The 24,996-nt window shown below is 36.3% G+C and overlaps 2 protein-coding genes across 2 annotated transcripts in view; one reads left to right on the top strand and one right to left on the bottom strand.

The window, feature by feature from the left end:
• The window catches only part of LOC139868152 (uncharacterized), a 37,770-nt gene extending 20,321 nt beyond the window's left edge, over nt 1-17,449 (top strand). The window contains 4 exon segments of the mRNA XM_071856485.1: nt 16,314-16,526; nt 16,529-16,769; nt 16,772-16,839; nt 17,318-17,449. Of these exon segments, the coding sequence (XP_071712586.1) occupies nt 16,314-16,526; nt 16,529-16,769; nt 16,772-16,839; nt 17,318-17,449 (654 nt within the window).
• Nucleotides 17,450-19,904: 2,455 nt separating this feature from the next.
• LOC139866513 (probable 1-acylglycerol-3-phosphate O-acyltransferase) lies at nt 19,905-24,713 on the bottom strand. Its single transcript, XM_071854766.1, has 9 exons — nt 24,333-24,713; nt 23,749-23,985; nt 22,936-22,982; nt 22,574-22,692; nt 22,316-22,476; nt 22,101-22,210; nt 21,916-22,015; nt 20,932-21,055; nt 19,905-20,289 (listed from the first exon to the last, which is right to left on the bottom strand). The coding sequence occupies exons 1-9, from the start codon at nt 24,551-24,553 to the stop codon at nt 20,164-20,166; spliced, it is 1,245 nt and encodes a 414-aa protein (XP_071710867.1). The 5' UTR covers nt 24,554-24,713; the 3' UTR covers nt 19,905-20,163.
• Between the last annotated feature and the right edge of the window lie 283 nt (nt 24,714-24,996).

Genomic DNA, 24,996 nt, shown 5'->3' with positions numbered 1-24,996 from the left:
TGAATGCAGATGAAACAGTAAAATTGTAGATGGCCTAAATGGCCAAGAGTCCGATGATAAAGAATGGAGTGTTGGGAACGCTCGATAGAAAATTTGGTACTGAAAAACGGATTGAGCTAACCATGAAGGAGACCAAGGACAAATACAAGGACCAAACCCTATATTCAAAGAATCCAGGTAATTCTGGATCCGATGAAATCTTTAGAGAATATCTTGCTCCGAAGTCATGTTAAAATCTGGCGGAAAATTTTTCTTCATCAACCTTCGAAATTAGAAATTCCAAAATATCATCATAAATATCTTCGATATTTCTGAGGATATTTTCATAAATAGCCTTGTCCGAAATTATCTACCTCTTCGTGTTTTCTGTATTCCATTATATTAGAAACTTCTGTAAAATCTAAGTATAAATTATGAATGAATTGTGGAGGAGTGTTGGGAATTGAAGCATGGGTTAGTATAATATAATGACGCCCGGCCAAGGTGATTATGTTACAGTAAGTCATGCTGGAAGTTCTATTGGAACATGATGATTCACAGATCATAACGTCATCATGTGCCATGTTACATAACTCTTTCATTCTATTTAACTTCTGAACATATCAAGAAAATGTATTCTTGATGGTTCTATCTTCCGTGATGTTGATAAATTTGAAAATTAAATCGTGCTATCACGTTCCTTCCTGCTTAGAACATTATAATCATTCGAAACTCTATATCTACGAATTCTGGACCATTATTCGCTTGACTTGGAGTCGAGAAGAGAAAACAAGAGCATGGAGCTCCGAAAAATAAAGGAAAATATAAAGCCGATCACAAACACGGGAATTACAAACTGTGTATATCAATGTTTATCGCAACATAAAGACACTGAAGAATTAAAAGCATTATAACCCCAAGGGCAAAGTAGAAGAAAACGGATTCCTCGGGTGGTAATTGGAAAAGGAGAATGATTGTTACGATAGTGAGGATAAGAACAAGAATCGGAACTGGATTAGGCATTTTCACAATCTTTTGAATTTAGGAATTGAGTATAGAAATGGTGAAAACTAATGGAACGGAAAAGGTAAAATTTATAATGGAGATATCAGACGTAGTAATCGGGACAGATCATCGCATTTAATTAAAGATATTCTAATTTTCTTAAATCTCGAAGAATCAAATCTTATAGATTTCCAAGATTTTCTTTTAAATCCCTTGAATTCCGGAATTCAAATGTGACTCCGTCAAAAGCTAAATCTCTATCTCAATCTTCAATCGTACGCTTCAAGTAGTCGAATCATTCTATCTATATTAATCAATAATGATAAAACTTTAGTTATCAACTCATATTCATCATAAAAACATTTTATTGTTAGCCATGGCGACCACACTCAAATTTCGGGAAATTTCTTTAACGGGTAGGTACTGTGACGACCCGGGAATTTCTGATCAAATTTAAACTTAATCTTGATATGATTTTGACACGATAAGCAAAGTCTGTAATGTTGAGTCTTAAAACTTTTGAACTATTTACATTGATTCAATTACCCTGTGAATATTCCCGACGATTCACGAACAACTATCTGTAAATAGATATAAATGATTTCGAGTTTAATTAGTTAACGGCGGTAATACACGGTTGATGTTTCATTAGTGTTCATATAGAGTTAATAATATATATATATATATATATATATATATATATATATATATATATATATATAATCGTATGTTAATATAGGTAATATATATATATATATATATATATATATATATATATATATATATATATATATATATAATTTACATAATTACATATATATACACATTGCAATATAAGTAATTTATAAATATTATATATTAAGAAATTGTAATATTTCATTTTGTGTAAATAATTATGTATTAATATTAATGAGTTATAGTAATATTATTATGATTGTTAATAACATTATTATTATTATCAAAAATTAGTATTAATATTATTATTATTATTTGTAAAATTATGATTATCAAAATAAAGACTTTATATAAATATATTTTTATAAGAACAATTAAATGTATAATTTAGTTATAATGTCATTAATTATTATTATTTTTACATTGTTATTAATAATTATCATATTCCTTGTTATTGGTATTTATACATTATCCTTATTATAAGTATTATTATAAACACTATCATTTATATTGTTATTACTACTATTATCATTATTATAATTACGATTTTTGGTTATTAATATGATTAATATTATTATTAGTATTATTTTGATATTATTAATTTATATTATTATTATTAGTTATCTTATTATTACTAATTAATTAAGCTGTATTATAATTATTAAGAATAAATTACCAAAATTAAATTAATTTATATAAGATCAAATATAGAACGAATCCAGTATCCATCTCAATCGAACTGTTTATAATTGATTCTACAAATCTCAATTTTCATACGAATTAGATAAAAATCACTATCTGCTTTTTTATTTTTATCTTATTCCTTTGTTTCTTCTTTTCTGATTGGAACCTGTCGATTACAACCTGGCTAAATTCAGTGATAATTAACACCAATCGATTTCATAATCAATTATCAACTACAAAGATTTTTCCACAACCCATAGCCAACATCACAAGTTATCATCAAGTGTACTGCAGCCACAGCTGCCATCGTCTTCGTTTCTATCAAGGGCAGCAGCCTGCTGCTATTTCATTTCGTCACCTTCATTCGAGCACCACCTTGACCACCATACATAAATCTATCAATGCAACCACTATATGCAACCTTTTCTTTCTTTGTTTAATCAACACAACATAAATCCATCACCAACTTTGCTACCTTTATGCTTGTCGACCTACAGCCTGCACTAAAACCATTTAATCAATCATCATCTTAAACCACCTCAATCACCACCATAAACAACCATACCACTAACCGTCATCTCAATCCTTCTCTATTTCCTTTCTCTTCATCTATATCTCGTCTCTCTCTCCAAATTGCAAATCGTGAATTCTCATAAATTGAGCCTGTTTATAACCCAAACGAACCACCACCATCAAATAATGCTATCTTTGTAGCCCACACCCCACGTATATTACTGCAACCGTTACTGCATTTGAGTTGTTTCTGTATCGATAAATGATGATGATGTTAGTTTAAGATCATGATAACGGACAATGAAGATGATGACTTGGTTAAAGGTAATGATTAAAATAAAGAAACGAATAAACATTGATTGGTTGATTGATAAAGGCGTTTACCTTCTCCTCTTAGTGGCCGACCCAAATTAGTTATAGTGACTTTTGGATATTACTTTTTGTATTATACATGAAGTTGAATTGATGCATCTTTGTGCTGATGACTAATATCGAGATTTTTTTATATATAAAACGAATTCTTAATTTTCTATGGTGGACCAAAGTTAATGTTGATTGCTTCAATATTTCGGTTACCAAACCCACTTTACTCCCTCGATTTCTATGTTAAAAGGAGATAGTATTCCGTTCACCCTAATTAAATTATGAGGATATCCTACAAACTACTTTCACTCGACAACCACACTATCGACACCCTCTAACCAAACAACACCCCACTTACTATTATATTTGCTAGTGGGTTACAAAGAAGATCAAAAATTAAATAAAGGAAAGTGATGCTTATGATCATACTTAACTATTTAATAGTTACACAAAGTATTATCAATATTGGTCGTCATTGTCTGTTAGGTTTATGATATTGATGAGTGACGAGATAAATGAAGACAGATGGGGTATCCAAGAAAATTTATGGGTGATAATAATGATGATTAATGATGAGGTTATAGTATAAACATATACTAATGTTCTATTAATAAAATTCCGGTGATTAACCTGTTATGATTGTGAGTAATGGGAAGTGACGAAGTGATGTTTGTATAAAAATAATGATGAACGAATTACAGCGAGGTGATATTTCCTTCTGTTGGGCTGAGAGTCTTTAGTTTTGGTTGGGCCTTAAACTCGCTTTAATTATTGGGCCGAGAGTAATAATTCAGTTGGGCTGAGAGTTCTTTTTCTGTTGGGCTGTAATAAACCCATTAGATTCCTATTTTCCTACTCCTGGTCAAATGAGACGAATGATGATGGTTATTTTGATGATAATGATACGATGGTATTGTGATGATGATGATTAGGCTTTAATGTTAAAGAAGATGATAACAGAAAATCGGATTAATTAGAATTAGTGTAATAATAATCTAAGAAAAACTGAATTGGTGAAGTGGTTTGGTGTTATGACGGGTGAGCGAGGGGTCGCGGGTTCGAGCCCGGACATTGGCGTTTCTTTTTAAAGCTTGTTCCTTTTAAGGTAGTTTTATACTATTATTGTTATTATTATTATTATTATTATTATTATTATTATTATTATTATTATTATTATTATTATTATTATTATTATTACTATTATTAGTATCATTAAAATTATTATTTCTATAAAAATTATCATTCCTGTAAAAATTATCATTTTTAAAATTATTATTATTAACAAAAGTATTTTTATTAAAATTAGCATTTTTATCATGATTATAAATATTATCATTTTTATTATTATTATTTTTATAACAAATAAACATTTTCTATATATATATATATATATATATATATATATATATATATATATATTATAAGATATTAATATAATTATGTATGAAAACATTAATACATTGTAGTATATAACAAATAAAAATAAATATATTCAAATTAACAATTAATATAACTTAAAATTTAATTATTCGATTTCAAATATATTTGTTAATATATATACTTGATATAGGTTCATGAATCCAAGGTCAACCCTATACTTGTTAAATGACGTCATATGTATTTTTACTACAAAATACAGTATGTGAGTTTCATTTGCCTTTTTACCCTTTATATTTTTGGGCTGAGAATACATGCGCAATTTTGATAAATGTTTTACGAAATAGACACAAGTAATCGAAACTACATTATATGGTTGAATGATCGAAGCCGAATATGCCCCTTTTAGCTTGGTAGCCTAAGAATTAGGGAACATCACTAATTTTGAGAATTAGTGCACGCCTAATTGACGCGATTCCTAAAGATAGATCTATTGGGCCTAACGAACCCCATCCGTTGTAGCGGATGCTTTAGTACTTCGATGTTGTTTTTATCATGTCCGAAGGATTTCCCAGAATGATAGGGGATATTCTTATATGTATCTTGTTAATGTCGGTTACCAGGTGTTCAATCCATATGAATGATATTTTTGTCTCTATGCATGGGATGTATATTTATAAGAAATGGAAATATGAAATCTTGTGGTCTATTAAAATGATGGAAATGATCATTTATGTTAAACTAATGAACTCACCAACCTTTTGGTTGACACTTGAAAGCATGTTTATTCTCAGGTATGAAAGAAATCTTTCGCTGTGCATTTGCTCATATTAGAGATATTACTTGGAGTCATTCATGACATAATTCAAAAGACGTTGCATTCAAGTCATCGAGTTCATCAAGATTATTATTAAGTCAATTATAGTTGGATGTATTATGAAATGACATGCATGTCGTCAACTTTCGATGTAAAGAAAGTTTGTCTTTCGAAAAACGAATGCAATGTTTGTAAAATGTATCATATAGAGGTCATGAACCTCGCGATGTAATCAACTATTGTAAATCGTTTATAATCGATATGGACTTCATCCAGATGGATTAGGACGGGTCCCTTCATGATTGACGGGGTACAATTTCCCACGTCTTGTTATCCAACAAAGCTTGGTATTAGTCGGTCATGGCACGGCGCCAATTAGGATCAGCTAAGGCTATTTTAGGATTAGATGGTAGAGGAGAAATAGTTGTGGATGCGGTAAGATTAAATGGTGTTTTTGGTTTGAAAATTCCGGACATGGAACGAGTTGTCATTGAGTGAGTAGTAGTTGAAGGTACTATATTAGAAGGTTGAGCAACAGTAGCAGAATTGGTATTAGTGGATGGATTGGAAGGAAGCGTATGTCCAGGATGTTGAAGAGGACTTGTATCAGAAAGGGCCGAAGTAGAGGAAGGATTTTGTTGTAGTCTCTTTGTGTTATTGGGCTCAGGAGAAGAATTTGGGCTATGAGTAGAAGGTGAGTTGATAGGAGTATTGTGATGTGGGCTAGTGAAATTGTTATTAGGCTCAGGAAACTGTATATTATTAATGAAGAGGGGATGTATATTCTCATGAAGAAATTTATAGTCTGGACCAGAAGTAGATAGAGAGGATGAGAAAGGAAAATTGTGTTCATTAAAAATAACATATCTAGAAATGATAAACTGTTTGGTTTACATGTCGTAACATTTATAGCCGCGGTGATTTTTGGGGTAACCTAAGAAGACACAAGGTGTTGACCGGGGTTGAAGTTTATTAATTTTAGTGGATGGAATAAGTGGGTAACATAAACAACCGAAGTTACGTAGATGTTTATATTCTGGTGTACGATTATATAGTATTTGTGTTGGGGAAAAGTTATTAAGTAGTTTGGTTGGGAGAATGTTTATTAGGTAGGTAGCCATTTCGAGTGCATGAGGCCAAAAGTTAGCCGGGACAGATGAATGAGACATGATGGTGCGCATAATGTTGTTAATAGCACGAATTTTTAGTTCCACTTTACCGTTTTGAGAAGAAGTGTATGGACAAGAAAAACGAAAAACCATGCCATTTTGATTGCAAAAGTTATGAAAGGATTTATTATTGTATTCGGTGCCATTGTCGCATTGAAATGCTTTGATTTGTCTATTGAATTGTGTTTTAATAAGAGATTGAAAAGTAAGAAAACTGTTAAATACTTGCGATTTATTACCTAATGGCATTGTCCATAAAAAATTCGTAAAATCATCAAGAAAAAGTATGTACTAACGATGGCCATTGGTACTAACTATGGGTGATGTCCACAAATCACTATGTATTATATCGAAAGGATTAAAAGTAGAATTAGTGGAAGCATGAAAAGGCAAACGAACGTGCTTTCCAAAGACACACGATTGACAAAAAGATATCTTATTCGAATTGCATTGAACATAATTTTTATTACAAAGGGACTTAAGTACATTAACGCCCGGATGACCTAAATGTTGATGCCATAAATCATGAGAAGAAACAGAAAAAGCAGAATGTTGAAGTTGTTGTGGCTTGGATGGTTGGAGAGGATATAAGTCACTGGTGCTATTACACCGCATTAGGTGGGTTCCCATCGGAAATTCTTTCACGGTATAACCAAAAGGGTCAAATTCAACAGAGATAGAATTATCAATAGATAAACGGCGAACGGATATAAGGTTTTTAATTAAATGCGGAGCATGCAAGATGTTGGATAAATTGAGTTGTCGATTAGGGTTGATGTTTAAAGAGGTGTGTCCGTAACCACTAATAGGTATGCCGTGACCATTACCAACAATAATACATTTAGAGACATTTGAAGGATAATAAGTCATGAAATTACCTTGAGAACCTGCCATGTGTGATGTTGCTCCCATATCGAGGTACCAGTTATTATCGGTGGGTAAGGTCATAGGAGGTGAGTTTTGTTTGCATTTGCCATTTATATGTTGAAGAAGATTATGGCAAAGAAAAAAATGAGAATAAAGAACTTCGTATTATCTTTGAAGCATGAGGTGACAAAAATTGAGGAAGAGAAGTTTATTTATTTTAGCAAGCAGAGGACAACAAAATTTGAAGGTGTCTGTTATCTTTTGTTATGATCTTTGTTGGTGAATTTTGTGAGAAGAGTATGAAAATAAAATGGATATAAGGATTAACCTCAATAAACTGAAACAACCAAACCCAAATTACAAACGACCACGCAGAAAATTGAAAATAAAAAAAAATTCTTTGTGCAGCTGGTGGCGCGACGCGCCATTCCCATGCGCGGCGCGCAGAATGGGTCTGGCAGCCCTCTGTCCAAAAAGTCCCCAAATAAGAAAATGTTCGGCAACTTCTCAACGTATTTTGACAAAATGCTTTTCACAACACAATCATATAAGTAAAACTAACATGGTCCATTAATAAAATAAGTTTTACGAACCCAGGCCCACATATGCCCAAATTGCCCCTTAAGTACAAAATACAAGTTCGACCACAAGAGTTTAAGTTCCAACAAGACCACGAGCATGATGTTGGGGATAAACTACCCAAATCCTAGGTCGAATCCAAAAGTAATCCAAGTAAGCATCAAAAGGGGATAATCATCTAAATCCCGAGCATATCCTTGCCAAATCCGCTTCCGTACCTAAAAATGTAAACAACGAGAGGGTAAGCTAATGCTTAGTGAATGCAATACTTATACATATACATATGTAATTTACCTACACGCATCTACTTACAATACCATGCAAACAAAATGCATAAACTAGCTAGCAACACCAAACATACGACTAGCAACAACGTTAGTATATAAACCGTCACAAAAATATACTAAAATCACAACAATGCATAAATATAACAAACCGTTCCCCGCTATGGCACTACCGACTTGTAGACGACCAATAACATCGAGTCTCACTCGTAAGATGCCACCGACTTGTGACTCATCATAAGGTGTCACCGACTTGTGAATCACCAAAGGGTGTCACCGACTTGTGAACTACCCACCAATATCTATGGGTCACCAACTTGTGAACACCATGTGACATCACCGACTTGTGAAGCGCCACCAATAAGTGTCACTGACTTGTGAAGCACTATAGGGTGTCACCGACTTGTGAATCACCCGCCAATACATACGAGGTCACCGACTTGTGAACCTCCAAAAGGTTCACCGACTTGTGAATCTCCTAACGAGACACTACCGACTCGTAGTTCTCTTCACCCATAGCCTCAATAAGTCACCAACTTGTGACATAACGCCCAATACTCACGATGTGGCGCCTAAGGCCCACATCGCGTACGAGTAAATAAACCACATACATACATGTATAAATATTCCACTCACCTCGATTACTTGAAGAAGTGCAACTCGCAAACTTGAACTTCTTCCACCGACTTCACGTATATCACCTACGCAAATCATACATGCAAATAAGCTACAACTTAAGTCTATTCAACTTAACACATCACAAGTGTAATTTCGACTATTTACACTTGACCAACTTTGACTAAGTCAAATCTCACCCGAACCACTCATAATCACAATCGAATAGTGATTATGTCCCACTAATACATTTTGCACAAGGTTTGATCAACCAATCCCCTATTTGGACTCACGACCCGCCCAAATTGACATAAAGTGCAATCTACGCCTTTTTGCACTTTTAACGATACTCGAAAGTCCAAGACTAACGAGACCGCTTCCCGCGTTCCCGAAATACCTAAATACACCTCTTTTAGGCTTTAGATGCATTTTAGATCAACATTTACACAAAAAACCCATTTTGACCTAAAAACTAGTCAAAACACCAAATTGCAAGTTTACACCCCTAATCACTAACAATCCAAGTTAGCTAGTGATTTCATCAACAAATTTAGTTTACAAACTAACAACATCATCATCCAACCCTAAACCCACCAATATTAGGGTTCTTACACCAAAACTTAACCCATTTACCCCAAACTTCCAAGAAATGGGGTTTACATCCACTTTAACACAAACCCTAGCATCATAAACGAATTAACACAACTAAATCCGAATTAGGGTTTTACCTTTTGAAGAAAACGAAGCTAGCAAAACCACAACACAAGAAATGAGCTTCAATTTGATGAACCCAAGCTTCCTCCTTCACAATCCAAGCTTTCTCTCACTTGTTTCTCACTCTAAAATTTGGGGATGAAGAAGAGAGGATATGGATAGGATTGTGGATGTGAATGAGTCCCCCAAACTGCATTTTGTGGCCTAAAATCGTCGATATGCGAAAGGACTATAATACCCCTCATTTAAATACTTTAAAATGCTGAAAAAACGCATCAGATGCCTTCGAAGCGCCGTCTCCAAATGGTGGAGCGCCGCTCCAACCTACAGGTCAGTTTTCAGAAACTTGTTCTGGCCATAACTTTTTGACGGTAGCTCCGTTTTCGGTGAATCAAATATCGTTGGAAACGTAATAAGATTTTCTTTCCAATGGTGAGGCTTTGAAACATCGACTCAAACTTTATTTGGGGTTGAAAAGATACGTACACACCTTGTCACTTCAGACAAAGTCTAGTTTCCTTCGACGTTCGAGCAAGCAACACGTACATGCTTCGTACACTTCATACGCGCATCGTACACCATAAATACATTATGTACAATAAATATTTGGGTCTTACAACTCTCCCCACTTAAATTGGATCGCGTCCTCGCGATCTAACCCTCATCGCGAACAAGGACAACACACTTTTCTCAAGTTTTCGAGTCCTCACACAATCTCGTACCCCTTCGATGCCGCCATTGCATCCTATGAGTTCCACATCCTTGGAACGTAACGTCCCATCCACACAATAATCCTCCATGATCTCTTGGCACACTCTAATATACAACTCAGAGTATCCTTTCCAACTGTCAACTAGTTTGGGTCATCCGCACCACGCACACGGTGATGGAATTTCCCGCAACTTTTCGGTACTTCCAACCGACACACAACCCCAAAATTCCCAAAACTCGTCTGCCATTACACGGTGAACATCATTTCGATCAGCCATTAAAGATGATCTTGTATATCTCTACACGAGACGATCCAAATTAACACTCTACGTCTCTAGTCGGCTCCCAAAACGAGACGACTTCCGGCAAATTGCTCAAACATGCCTACCAAACTGAGGGACCACCGTACCCTCCGGGTACATACTCCCATACTTAGGGTTTTAACCCCACACTATCACCGTCAAGATGATAATACCATGTGAAATTTCAACATTTCCACAACACATATGACCGGTATCAACGTTGGTCATACTCAAAATCTTCAGCGGACTTACTACAAGATACTCGAACCTAGTCCTTTCGAATCGGTTAAACGTCAACGCCCGCTAATCATCACAATAAACCATTATCGTACCTTCGGGTTTTCTCATCGGTACCCAAGTACAAAGTAATCACACCACCGGAGTGAAGCATTCCACTAGCAGGTATACGGAGGCACCTGACGCAGTGTTATGCAACTCCCATTACTACCATCGAGTCTCAAAAGCTCGACCCATACGGGGTCTATTCTCAGTGTCATATGTCACTTGACTACTCGAGGTTACACAATTCCAACGAACAATACGGCTCAACGCCCACAGCTTTCTAGTGACACCTGCTCGTCACTATTCACCTAGGCCACACAACTAGCCTATTTACTTCTTAACTCAAGGAGATGCTTGGAACACCAAGACTTACACCCTAACTCGCACCGTCTCAACCGTTAACACGGTTACTTACGCACAATCAAAGGTAGTCAACAACCATAACTATACTCGCACACATACAAGGTCAACGTAAACGCCTCTCGAACGGCATACCATTACTACGCTAACCCTTATGGAGAGCAATACAAGTAACCCTCTAATCAAATCGCGGTTACACCCGACTTGTTTAAGCCTCCAACACCGAAACGATTAACCCGACTTGGTTAGTCAAGCACGCCCGGTCAACCTACCTCGGCTAACCCTTAACAAGAATTGATTAACCCGACTTGGTTAGTCAATCACCCTTGGTCAATCCCGACCCGGTCAACACCTACAACAATTGATTAACCCGACTCGGTCAAGTCAAATACACTACGTCGACCCGCCTCGGTCAACACCTAACAACAATCGATTAACCCTATTTGGTTAAGTCAAACATACGTGGTCAACCCGACTTAGTCAAACCCTAACAACAATTGATTAACCCGACTCGGTTAAGTCAAATCCACCCGGTTAACCCGACTCGGTCAACATCTAACATCTAATGACTAAACCGACTTGGTTAAGTCAAACACACTAGGTCAACCCGACTCGGTCAACACCTATCATCTAATTGATTAACCTGACCCGGTTAGTCAAACTCACTTGGTTAACCCGCCTCGGTCAACACCCAACATCCAATTGATTAACCCGACATGGCTAATCAAACCGCAATGGACTAACTCGACCTAGCTAGTCACTACAACACACAGATAAACTCAATCATTACCCAAAATCACCCGCATAAAGATAGTACTAAAATCGAATAGTACCTGAATCAAGCGTCGCTAGATTTTCGTGCTCCGTCACTATTCCACTAGGGACATTCCGACTTCCGGTGTCCCTCCTTCCGGCACTTAAAACATGTGACCTTACCCGACGGACAATCACGAGACTTATGCCCCGTTTTCCCACAATTATAACACGCGAATTTAGACCCACCCGTGTCACTCATCTTTACGCTTCCGACACCTTCGGTAGCGCTTTTACTCTTCTTGTTTGAAAACATCGTCGCTTCGAACTTCCGTTTACTAACATCGGACACAATTGGCTTCGACACCTCCGGTTCGAAACCCCGAGCCAACTCAAACAACTCTTTAAAAGACTTAGCCATTCCCCGACTAATCTTACCCTTCAACTCGTCATTCATTGTACGGTAGAAATCTTTCATCAACTTGTGATCGTCACCAACATACTCCGGAGACTTGAGAGTAACCAAGTCCATCGAACCTTGTCGCAAATTATGTAACTCGTCCCGGATTCTATCAAGATCGGAAGAAGTTCGGTACTCATCAAAGAACTCCCTTTTGAACTCATCCCATGACAAGCTCATACATTGTTCTTCGCCATACAATTGAATCTTGTCATCCCACCACAACTTGGCTTCTTCGCGTAACATACTAGAACCGTACCTCGTTTTCTTCTCGGGAGGACATTCACTAGTACGGAAAGCCCCCTCGATGTCGGAAACCCAACATGTACTCTTTAACGGATCCCTTACCCCAATAAACATAGGAGGTTGTGCATCCTTGAAGTTCTTGTAATGGAAGTCCCGCCTCCCATTTCCTTCACTCCCTTCGCCTCGGGGATAAATATTCCTAGCATCAAGTGCTTCCTCGATGGCGACCTTCATCCGTTCATCAATTAGACCGGTTACTTGCTCATCAACCGAATCTTTGAAGACCTTTCTAACCTCCTCGAGAAACTCCGCTTTTTGACGTTTAAAGATGGCCTCAACCTTAGCCGTGAATTCGACGTCTTTGCCTTGATCTCCGTTAACTTGTTTGTTCCTCGTCGTCATTCTAAGAAATGAAATTGGTTAGGAAACGCAACACGAATAAATCACATACACCGCCACAATCAATATTCACAAACATATAAGTATGTCAATGTTCATACATCCCATCTAGTCCAATCCTTGTTGTACATCACTTGCATGACTTGGCTTGCAACCGTAATAATGGTCGCGAAGCATTATTACGCTCATACACCATGCCGAGCTCATCAATACAACAACCATCTCGCTAGATGTTCCACACAAAACAACATGGTTAGTAACAACATAAACCATATAACTAAAACCCGAACCGACCCGTAATCCTACAAGTCCCGCATAATAGCACACACAAAAGTCTAAGTCTAGGCGCCTATCTCAAGTCACCTAAATCCCTTAGACCATGCTCTGATACCACTTGTAACAACCCAACCCAAATTACAAACGACCACGCGGAAAATTGAAAATAAAAAAAAAAATTCTTTGTGCAGCTGGTAGCACGGCACGCCATTCCCATGCGCGGCGCGCAGAATGGGTTTGGCAGCCCGCTGTCCAAAAAGTCCCCAAATAAGAAAATGTTCGGCCACTTCTCAACGTATTTTGACAAAACGCTTTTCACAACACAATCATATAAGTAAAACTAACATGGTCCATTAATAAAATAAGTTTTACGAACCCGGGCCCACATATGCCCAAATTGCCCCTTAAGTACAAAATACAAGTTCGACCACAAGAGTTTAAGTTCCAACAAGACCACGAGCATGATGTTGGGGATAAACTACCCAAATCCTAGGTCGAATCCAAAAGTAATCCAAGTAAGCATCAAAGGGGGATAATCATCTAAATCCCGAGCATATCCTTGCCAAATCCGCTTCCGTACCTAAAAATGTAAACAACGAGAGGGTAAGCTAATGCTTAGTGAATGCAATACTTATACATATACATATGTAATTTACCTACACGCATCTACTTACAATACCATGCAAACAAAATGCATAAACGAGCTAGCAACACCAAACATACGACTAGCAACAACGTTAGTATATAAACCGTCACAATAATATACTAAAATCACAACAATGCATAAATATAACAAACCGTTCCCCGCTATGGCACTACCGACTTGTAGACGACCAATAACATCGAGTCTCACTCGTAAGATGCCACCGACTTGTGACTCATCATAAGGTGTCACCGACTTGTGAATCACCAAAGGGTGTCACCGACTTGTGAACTACCCACCAATATCTATGGGTCACCAACTTGTGAACGCCATGTGACATCACCGACTTGTGAAGCGCCACCAATAAGTGTCACCGACTTGTGAAGCACTATAGGGTGTCACCGACTTGTGAATCACCCGCCAATACATACGAGGTCACCGACTTGTGAACCTCCAAAAGGTTCACCGACTTGTGAATCTCCTAACGAGACACTACCGACTCGCAGTTCTCTTCACCCATAGCCTCAATAAGTCACCAACTTGTGACATAACGCCCAATACTCACGATGTGGCGCCTAAGGCCCACATCGCGTACGAGTAAATAAACCACATACATACATGTATAAATATTCCACTCACCTCGATTACTTGAAGAAGTGCAACTCGCAAACTTGAACTTCTTCCACCGACTTCACGTATATCACCTACGCAAATCACACATGCAAATAAGCTACAACTTAAGTCTATTCAACTTAACACATCACAAGTGTAATTTCGACTATTTACACTTGACCAACTTTGACTAAGTCAAATCTCACCCGAACCACTCATAATCACAATCGAATAGTGATTATGTCCCACTAATACATTTTGCACAAGGTTTGATCAACCAATCCCCCATTTGGACTCACGACCCGCCCAAATTGACATAAAGTGCAATCTACGCCTTTTTGCACTTTTAACGATACTCGAAAGTCCAAGACTAACGAGACCGCTTCCCGCGTTCCCGAAATACCTAAATACACCTCTTTTAGGCTTTAGATGCATTTTAGATCAACATTTACACAAAAACCCATTTTGACCTAAAAACTAGTCAAAACACCAAATTGCAAGTTTACACCCCTAATCACTAACAATCCAAGTTAGCTAGTGATTTCATCAACAAATTTAGTTTACAAACTAACAACATCATCATCCAACCCTAAACCCACCAATATTAGGGTTCTTACACCAAAACTTAACCCATTTACCCCAAACTTCCAAGAAATGGGGTTTACATCCACTTTAACACAAACCCTAGCATCATAAACGAATTAACACAACTAAATCCGAATTAAGGTTTTACCTTTTGAAGAAAACGAAGCTAGCAAAACCACAACACAAGAAATGAGCTTCAATTTGATGAACCCAAGCTTCCTCCTTCACAATCCAAGCTTTCTCTCACTTGTTTCTCACTCTAAAATTTGGGGATGAAGAAGAGAGGATATGGATAGGATTGTGGATGTGAATGAGTCCCCCAAACTGCATTTTGTGGCCTAAAATCGTCGATATGCGAAAGGACTATAATACCCCTCATTTAAATACTTTAAAATGCTGAAAAAACGCATCAGACGCCTTCGAAGCGCCGCTCCAACCTACAGGTCAGTTTTCAGAAACTTGTTCTGGCCATAACTTTTTGACCGTAGCTCCGTTTTCGGTGAATCAAATATCGTTGGAAACGTAATAAGATTTTATTTCCAATGGTGAGGCTTTGAAACATCAACTCAAACTTTATTTGGGGTTGAAAAGATACGTACACACCTTGTCTCTTCAGACAACGTCCAGTTTCCTTCGACGTTCGAGCAAGCAACACGTACATGCTTCGTACACTTCATACGCGCATCGTACACCATAAATACATTATGTACAATAAATATTTGGGTCTTACATAAACGAAAAAAAGGTTGAAAGATTTGTGGAATAAGGAATGGAGACGTAATTGGAGGGAGGTGATAATTAACTTCAAGAATACTAAAGAAGTTTGTTGGGAGATTGGTCACATGAGCGTGCCTGTATCTGATACCATAAATGAGTATGTAATTCCTTGTGTATTCCATTGAAAAATAATGCATATATATACAAGTGGAGATCGGCAATGCATGATGATAAATACAAATATATCCCATAATTTAAGGGATATGTCTTTGACAATTACACTCCATAATTTAAGGGGAATTTATTCTAAAGATTTTGTGGACTACGAAGATTTTGAACGTCACGAATCTCTTATAGAATCGAAAAATCAAGTTCCTTTGGAATTGGACGGAGACTATAAACTTTTAGTAAATGACAAAAAGATGGAAGAAGAAGAAGAACCAATTTCACTGGAAACGGCCGTTGATTTGAGACCTCGATGTATGCAATACGCCGAACAATCCGAAAACGAGAATGAAAATGATAAAGAAGATGTGTTAAGTTTGTAGAGGAAAGTAGTGATGAAAGTGAAAAATGGGATTGTGAGACTATAATAACGACGTACTCGAATCTTGATAATCATCCTGGAAAGATTGAGGCGCCAGGTGGGAGGAAGAAGAAGAAGTTGACCGAAACGGTCAACAAGGCTTTCGATGAACCAGCTCGTGTGATTGCATTGAAAGGTAAAGAAATGCTTCCGGTTGACTTTTTGCCTCGAAGTAGGACAAATGTTGAGAAAGATAGGAGAAGAATGTGCAGCCGCCTAAGAAGATAATTGGTGTAGAATCGAAGGAAGAAAAGAAAGAGCGCAAGGTATTATTGATGCAGATCGTTTATGATATATGCATTATTGATGCATGAATTATGTTTAGTAAACCAATCGTTTATGATTATAATCTAGAATCTAGATCTTTGCTTTGACAAGAATAGTTTTTGACTTTGACTTTTATTAGTAAAACCAATTGTATAAAGTAGACAGTGGGTGGCCTCCAACCTTCTTGACCCGTTTCATTTGTTCGCCCCTTACATAAGTAATTGATGAAAATGCCACCTCTTGTTAGAGATATATACTAGTCATACCTTTTATTAACTTTAACCAAAATATTTACTTTTTAATGAGAAAGTATGATAAATGATAATGATAATATACTTGTAATCTTTTATTGTACTCCAAATTTTGTAACATAATTGTTTTTACATTGGAACGTTATTGGTGTTCCTGCATTTTCTAATGTTTTTTGTTGTACTGCATATGCTTTTAGTGTTAACGAACAACCGTTTATTAATTCAGGCTGCATTGAAGGAGGAAAAACGAGAGGCTCGACGTGCTAAAAAGGATATGAAAGAGTTATACAAGAGTGAAGGTCAGCAAGCTCAGAAAGTAGCTGCTTTTACTGGACCAACTTCCATTCATCTTATGTAACCTGTTTGGAAGTTTGTCTTTTTATGGTTATTTGTTTAAGTTATTTAGTTGAGTTTTGCTTGTAGTTGTAAGAATCTGAACAAGACTTGAGAAACAAACAATATCTGTATTTGTATTTATATACTATGCATTATTATGGTACACATCCTTTTTGGTTTACATAATACGATGTATTCTTTTTCTTGAGTACGGCATATCTATAAATGCACTGCTAGAGGATCAATCTAGCAGATGGATATCATCAGGAGCCATGTCACCACCTTCTTCAGTTTCGTCGTTAAACCCACGGTGTTCAATTGGGCCGTGTTTAGCGCCACTTCCTCCAGTCGAAGGTGTGGGAAATGGGTTTTTGTAATCTTGTGTTTCATCGTGTGGGTGTAACATAAAAGCCTCTGGCGAGTAGACTAGCGAAAACTTTGGCTCTACTGGTGGTTGTGCCCTTTGCCTCAATGGTGGATATGTTGCTAGCGTTTGGAAACAAATCATGCTTATGATGAGTAAGGTAATGCATAATTTGTGCATTGTAGAGTTTGCGATGAAAGGCGGGTTTTTGAAATCCCTCATTTTGAATGCCGGTACGTATTCTGAAATGATGTTCTTTAAGGTGTGGTTGATGTGGGTTTATATATTGGGTTGAAATACATGCTGTTAGCCTGTTAGTTCTATGCCTTGACGTATTCTGCAAGATGAAAAATGTAATTGTTGCATTTTTAGCAGAAATAGGTTGTATGTACGTATGTTATGTTCTAAAAACCAATAACAAGTTAAAAATATATATTAGGAAACCAAGCAAAAAAACCAGTTCCGTCTCTAATTGTTTAATTATATTTCGTGGCGCATCAAATTATGCGAAATCAAGTTATAATTCAGAAATATGTTCTTTAGAGTACAAGAGTGGCTTTGGTTTATCACAATGATTTTTCTCTATGTTTTAGGAAATTCATAATGATGCGCTAACTAGTTAAGTTGTTGAAGTATAATTATTAGATTAATATATACAATATAATTAGGCAAATAACGTGTTCCTATGGAAATAAAGACTTACTTTAACTATCTGTAACAAAGAAACACCAACGTCTAAGTTATTATACAAGTTTTTATTTGGTTGAAATATCTGACAATGATGCCAAACAATTGTATAATGATGGATCAATCATTCAATCATAACACACAATGATGTTAGACTTTTCTTAAATAAAGGGTAGGTTAACTCGATCAACTAAAACTAACAAAATACATGATCATGCCTTACCACCATGTTTGATCCTTTTAGAACTATGTGCTACATGGTGCAATAAATAGTTTATCATCCCCCTTGCAAATCGAAGGTTCAGTCGAAGTCGGTTAAGGATTTTGGGTCATTTATTTTAGGGACTCAGATTATGATTAAGGCGTTGCTACTGATGGTGGTACTATTGTGGAGTGTTATTCGACGGGACATGCTTTGGAGAATTTATTCTCTTCTCGTTCAGGTCAAGCCATTCGATTAGTTAAAGTGGAAGAAGGCAAGCTCATCAAAGGATATGAAGGTCAGAGCCGAGGTGGAGAAATTCAGCAGGACAAAAAATGTTTGGTGGTGACGGCTCATCGGGTTTGGTGGTGACGGCTCATCGGGCTCTTCGTGTTGTGGGCTGGATGTTTGATTTAGCTTCCGTGCTCTCTTTTGTTTGTCTTTTCGTGGTTCTTTGTTTCATTTGCTTCATTTTTATTTTTTATTTTTTTTTGGTTTGTTCGGTTTTTGTTTACTTTTTAGTTGTAGTTGATGCATGGTTTTGTTCTTAAGTTGTGTCGTATTTTTTTTTTTTTTTCATTTTCTGATGAGAGTTGTCGTGATTTTTGAATATATCGCCTAGAAAGAAGTCAAAACTACTTACTCCTTTCATTTTGAAAAATGCTAACCTTATTATTTATATACTTACCTTATTATTTATATACGTCTCAAAATAATTGTAGTAATCCTCTTATTCATCTGGACAACCACTTATTGGTGCACACTCTACTACAAGTACAATATATGACCACTTCACTCTGCAACCAAATATACCAATTTTAGAATATATTAAAATTAAAATACCTTCATCCAAGACAGACATGGACCCCTAACCCTTGTTAATCTATATCCTAACCACGAACTAGTCAATCATATTCAGCCTTAACGCGCCCCATTTTAGGGACTTCCATGAGCTTGGACAAACGATCAATCTCAATCGATTCCAAAATATAAAAACTATTAGAGTTCCAGTATAGTATTTCGATTACCTTGCAAAAATTGATAACGTATTGTCCCAAACGAATTGTTAGATAGATTGGGTCAAAGACATACAATGAGATATAGTACATCCAGGGTTGTTTCAAAAAGAATTCTGATTTGATATACATCGACACATTAGCTTTTATCACACATCAAACAACTAAAAGAATACACATACATTAAGGAAACTAATTAACTACGAGATGAAAATCAACCAATGTATATAATTTTAAACGTATTAAAAATCCTCAATCGAACAACGGAAGTCTATTGAGAAACTAAAGATGTTCTAGGCGGCAACATAACTACAATCTCGTGCCACAGACAAAAACACAATCCGTTCTTAGGTATTTTACCTTTTTACTTCTATTTTCGGTTTCGTATAAAAGAAGATATAACATAGCAGTAATTACAGGACAAATTAGTATAAGTTATCCAGAGTATGACTATTAATAAAATAACACTAAATGGATACAACACCTTCAGCTAGAGGATAACTATTAGGATCTGATGAGAGAAACCTGCGGCAAGCATGCAATACTGCTGAGTGAAATCCGTTTGCATTGTCAAGAAACACAAAATGACCAGCCTGCAATCACATTAGTCAAACCTCAGTTAATATGCTTGGATTATATGTTCGCTCTTGATACAAATTGACCTAATCCGATCTTGTTCTATTACTTTAATCCTTTTTAAGACGGTTACTTTCCAAATATGAGAGATCTTTTACGATGGATTTAGAGGGAGTGACGATTTTAGGATCAAAACTTAAAGGGGTCGTATACAATTTGATTGGTAGTGTGTAATTTTTTTTTTTTCCTTTCAGAAAATGGTTGTTTACTTCAAAAAAAAAAAAAAAAAAAAAAAAAAAAAAAAAAACCATTATTTTTAAAACTATATGAGGTCCCATCTTGGTGTCCATTACAATTTGAGTGCTATTTTATAAAAAACTTAAAATTAGTGGGGTTAGTGGACTCCACCACTTACAAGATAGATTCGCCATTGATTAGAGGAATCAGTTACCAAAATCAAATTAAATGGGTATGATCTAACTATTTGAATTAGTTGCATCAAGTGTTTACAAATCAGTAGGTCTATTAGCAAATGGGTGAAATCATAATCTATTATGTCGGGCAATATCTGACGATTAGTCGATCCAATCACTCTATGTCGAGTTATATGACCATAATCCATACACATAAAATATACGAGGATAGAAATATAAAAATACCTTTGGGACTCTTATGATATCACAGGGAACAGACATGTTCTTCCTCGCACCAACTGCCCCTTCGTAATTCATCCAGTCTTCGACTCCATATATAAATGTCGTTGGCACTTTCCATTCCGAAGATCTACAAACCAAAAAGACGAGTTATGTTGTTAAATTTGATGCTTTAGACAGATAACTTCAATGTTTTAACAGCACAAAGATCAATGCTTGATCTATAAGCAAGACTAAAAAAAAAGAAGTTATCTTTGAGATTGAAAAACTAAAAGCTGCAAGTACAAATTTCTTTAGGTGTAGTCAAGGTTGAAAAAGACGCGAGACGTGGTTGAGATGGTCGGCATCTTAAAACGTCGGGACGGGGTTGAGACGGACGTTGACTGACATTGACTTATATATATAAATATATATATACACACATATTTTAAAGCCAAAAAACCTTCGTCGACAAGTTTGTACCTATAATCGCTATTATTGTTAATATAATACAAAAAAAGTAACACTAAACTACGTCAATTCTGATTGATTTGACCGACTATTGACAGATTTTAACCGAATTTTTTACTTTTGACCAGCGTTTACCCGACCTTTCCCGCATTTGACCCGACTTTTGACCGTTGACCAACTTATTAGAAGACGGGATGGGGTAGAGACAGGCTAGTCACCAAACCGCCGCAACCGACGTCGCAACGGACGCAATGGACGTCATTTACAACACCGGGTGCAGTGACCTAATAATGATACCAATGCATTTGAGATAACACTATATAATAACTGCCACTAAATAGTTCTTAGCAGCAACAAATTATACAGGCAGTATATAACTTAAGAGGTCTTCCATAATACACATCAAGCTAGATGTACAGAGCAAGAATTTTTATTTTTTCAAAACAAACTTCATTAACTACACCATTAAATTAATGGAGATGATCTATATACATAAAAAGCATATTCTTTTCTTGACAAGAACTGTAAAAAGTATCGCACCTTTGTAATAAAGGACTTCGAGCAAATGCCCCAAATGAGAAGATGTACTTTAAGCAGAGTTCTCCACTTGCTTTGGCCGCCAAAGTATGATATATGTAATCTTTTAAATAAATAAATCATCAAATCAATTATTAGACAAATAAAACTGTAGAAAATCAATTTCAAATATGGCTGACTAGATCTACCAGTAAGTAGGCTGGACTCTTCCCCTGTCAACATATCCCCTGTTGAGTATTCACCAAATCTAGCACTAGTATATCTACGAACCAAATTTGGGCCCCACGGGCCTAAACCTCTGCATCACAAAATTTCCACAAATCACATGTAATTAATAATATATTAAAGGATGGCCCACATAACTGATGTGAAAAGGTGTAACCTTTTGCAATAATCTTATTACCTGAGGACCTTCATAGGAGTAAAATTAGACTCCCACAAATGGTTCATAACGGCTCCTTTCCACGTGGACCGAAATTTGGTAAGCCACTCTGACTTATGTTCAGTTTCTGATGTAAAGCCAGCAGGTCCCACCAAAATCAGATGTTGCACACGCTCTGGATGCTTCATTGCATAATCATTAGAGAAAATCATTAGAATCGAATAGCATATTAATACAGGAAAGTTGTTACCCTACAAAAACTGCTACCGGGAAACTTACTTTTAAGGCATATTTCGCTGCAATATATCCTCCAAATGAATGCCCAAGCAACACAAACTTATCCAGATTTTTGGCTTTACGCCATTCCTCAAGTGAATCGATGAACCACGCCTCAGTTTCTGCACAGTAAAAATGTCCAACCATTGGATATAGTGTTACATCAGACGATATACATACCCTTTGTTTTAATGAAGTAACATAAAGGATAAAGGTAATCCTCTCATAAATATAAATGTTGTTTACTATATTTCCAAACTCTAAACACATCAGACAATTCATATGGGATAGTATATACACACAAATACATGATATTAGTGTAATTGGTGAACATATTGCAAGCATATGAAATTGAACCAACTAACCTTCAGTACTTTTGCAGGTGAAGTCAGGCCTGCTTGATCCACCCCAACTGCACAACACAGAGAAGAGAGTATAAGATATAGACCAGTAATTCCAAATTCAGTTTGTGTTAAAGACATCGAACAGATACTATTACACAGAAGATACATCTACGTGTTAGCTTTAAAAAAGCACGACTATGTTTAAACAATGTTGCTGATTCAAGTTCTTTGTACCAGGAGCTTAGAACAAGTATACTTATGTTCTGAACAACATAAACGGATAAGGTTTTTACCTGTTCAGGCTACCTAGTGAGGACGAGTATTTTTACTACACGATCTAACCGGGTTATCCCGTGACCGTATGTTTGAACCTGAAACCATTTGTGAGGATATCAGGATAGGCTATATTGGGATGGTTTTTGTTCTGGAACAGCATATAATATAATATTTACAGAAAAACTTGAAAATTGCCATGATCCTCGAAGTGGCTGAACATTATAAAGCACACACCGGCCCACTACTACATATGAAAGTTTTCCAGTTATTATATCTTAAGCATTTAACAAGTAAGATTCTTCACAGACCAATTAGTATTCCTAATTCAATATAAAAAAGAAAACTTGTCCTTATTTTCAACTTCAAGATTTCAAGTACCACTAGTTGCTCTCAGTGGGTAAAATCGTGTATTCTATTCCGTTGTACGCCCACAAAAAGCCACTACAGAACGATAACCATTTCAAATCTCAATCAAATACAGCAAAACATAACAAACATCAACTCATACACATTCGATAATGTATAAAAAACATGCGATATATAACATATCAAACTCACCCAAGTTGATCGATTGCAATCACCCTAAAATGTTTCGTAAGAGCATCAAAGTTTCTAAAGAAAAACCCCTGAGCAGCTGCGTATCCGTGCACCATCACAAGAGTTGGCGAATCCTCTTTGCTGTCGAAGGTAACCGTATTGATAAATCTCGATTCATTACTTGCAGAACGAAACCATCTCAATTTTGACCCAGGTGGACCAGTGCCAATATCAACCTTTTCCTGTGTATATGAAGTCCTGCAATTTTCATCCAAAACAATCATCTTCACAAACAAACCACTTCCAACATGAGTTATAGCAAAGTTTATACTTTGAATCATATAAATCGAGAATTATACGATAGTTTATACTTTTTATATCATTATTGAATAAATTGAAGTGATCAACACCATTTTAAGCATCAAAATTCAACAAAACAAAAAGTGCTAATTTATACATTATTCAAATTCAAATGCATATATATGCTGAACACATGGATCCATATTTCAATGTCTATGTATATTTAAATTTCTAGTTATCAACTTATATTATTATATCACATCATATGAGTAATAAATTGGAGGTTGATTATTAAAAATGTTTACTTGACAAGAGAGAGAAGTCGTTTTTCAGCGGCAATAATGTGATCAGTGGAACTCGGTATCCAACGAAGAGGCCATATCGATTTTTTGGTCTTGGATGTTGAACTTGCCGTCGCCGTCGCCGTCGCTGCCGCTGCCGGAGACGAGTTGAATTCCTCCGCCATAGTTTTCGCCGTTAAAGTTGAAATTGACCGACGACTAAGACGAAATTTGCTGCTGCACATACAATTCAATTAAAATGAAGAAGAAAGTAAATGAAAGAGATTAATAGTAGTAATTTTGATTGGAAATGGAAATGGGGGAAATTGTTTGTGGTTAGGGTTTATATATGAGGTGGTTGACGTGGGAAGGAATCGCTCGCCAACTAACCACGTCAACGATTGATGGCGGTGATTCGGATTCGGTTTTAATTATTTCGTGAAAATCAGAAAAGTTAGAGAAACTTTGTTCGGTAACGTCAGCCGTGACCACATTATTATTATTATTATTATTATTATTATTATTATTATAATAATAATAATAAGAAAAGTTAGAGAAACTTTGTTCGGTAACGTCCAGTAAAAACCCTTGAACAGGCAGAGCATGCCGTCGAGATAGAGAACAATGGAACACCCAACCGGTAGCACAACACACATCGGTAAGTCTTTGCGTTCATCGTCTGACCCAA

This window comes from Rutidosis leptorrhynchoides, chromosome 9 (assembly GCF_046630445.1).
Source record: "Rutidosis leptorrhynchoides isolate AG116_Rl617_1_P2 chromosome 9, CSIRO_AGI_Rlap_v1, whole genome shotgun sequence".
Taxonomy (NCBI): Eukaryota; Viridiplantae; Streptophyta; class Magnoliopsida; order Asterales; family Asteraceae; genus Rutidosis; species Rutidosis leptorrhynchoides.
This window is presented reverse-complemented; position numbering and strand designations above follow the sequence as displayed.

What these genes read in the sequence shown, in the direction of transcription:
- LOC139866513 (XM_071854766.1), bottom strand. Translation starts at nt 24,553, where the DNA reads ATGTGCAGCAGCAAATTTCGTCTTAGTCGTCGGTCAATTTCAACTTTA. An exon ending in CGACTTCTCTCTCTTGTCAA is followed by an intron (nt 23,986 to 24,332) that starts GTAAACATTTTT and finishes TGAAAATTGCAG; the next exon opens with GACTTCATATACACAGGAAA. An exon ending in CACCTGCAAAAGTACTGAAG is followed by an intron (nt 22,693 to 22,935) that starts GTTAGTTGGTTC and finishes TTTACTGTGCAG; the next exon opens with AAACTGAGGCGTGGTTCATC.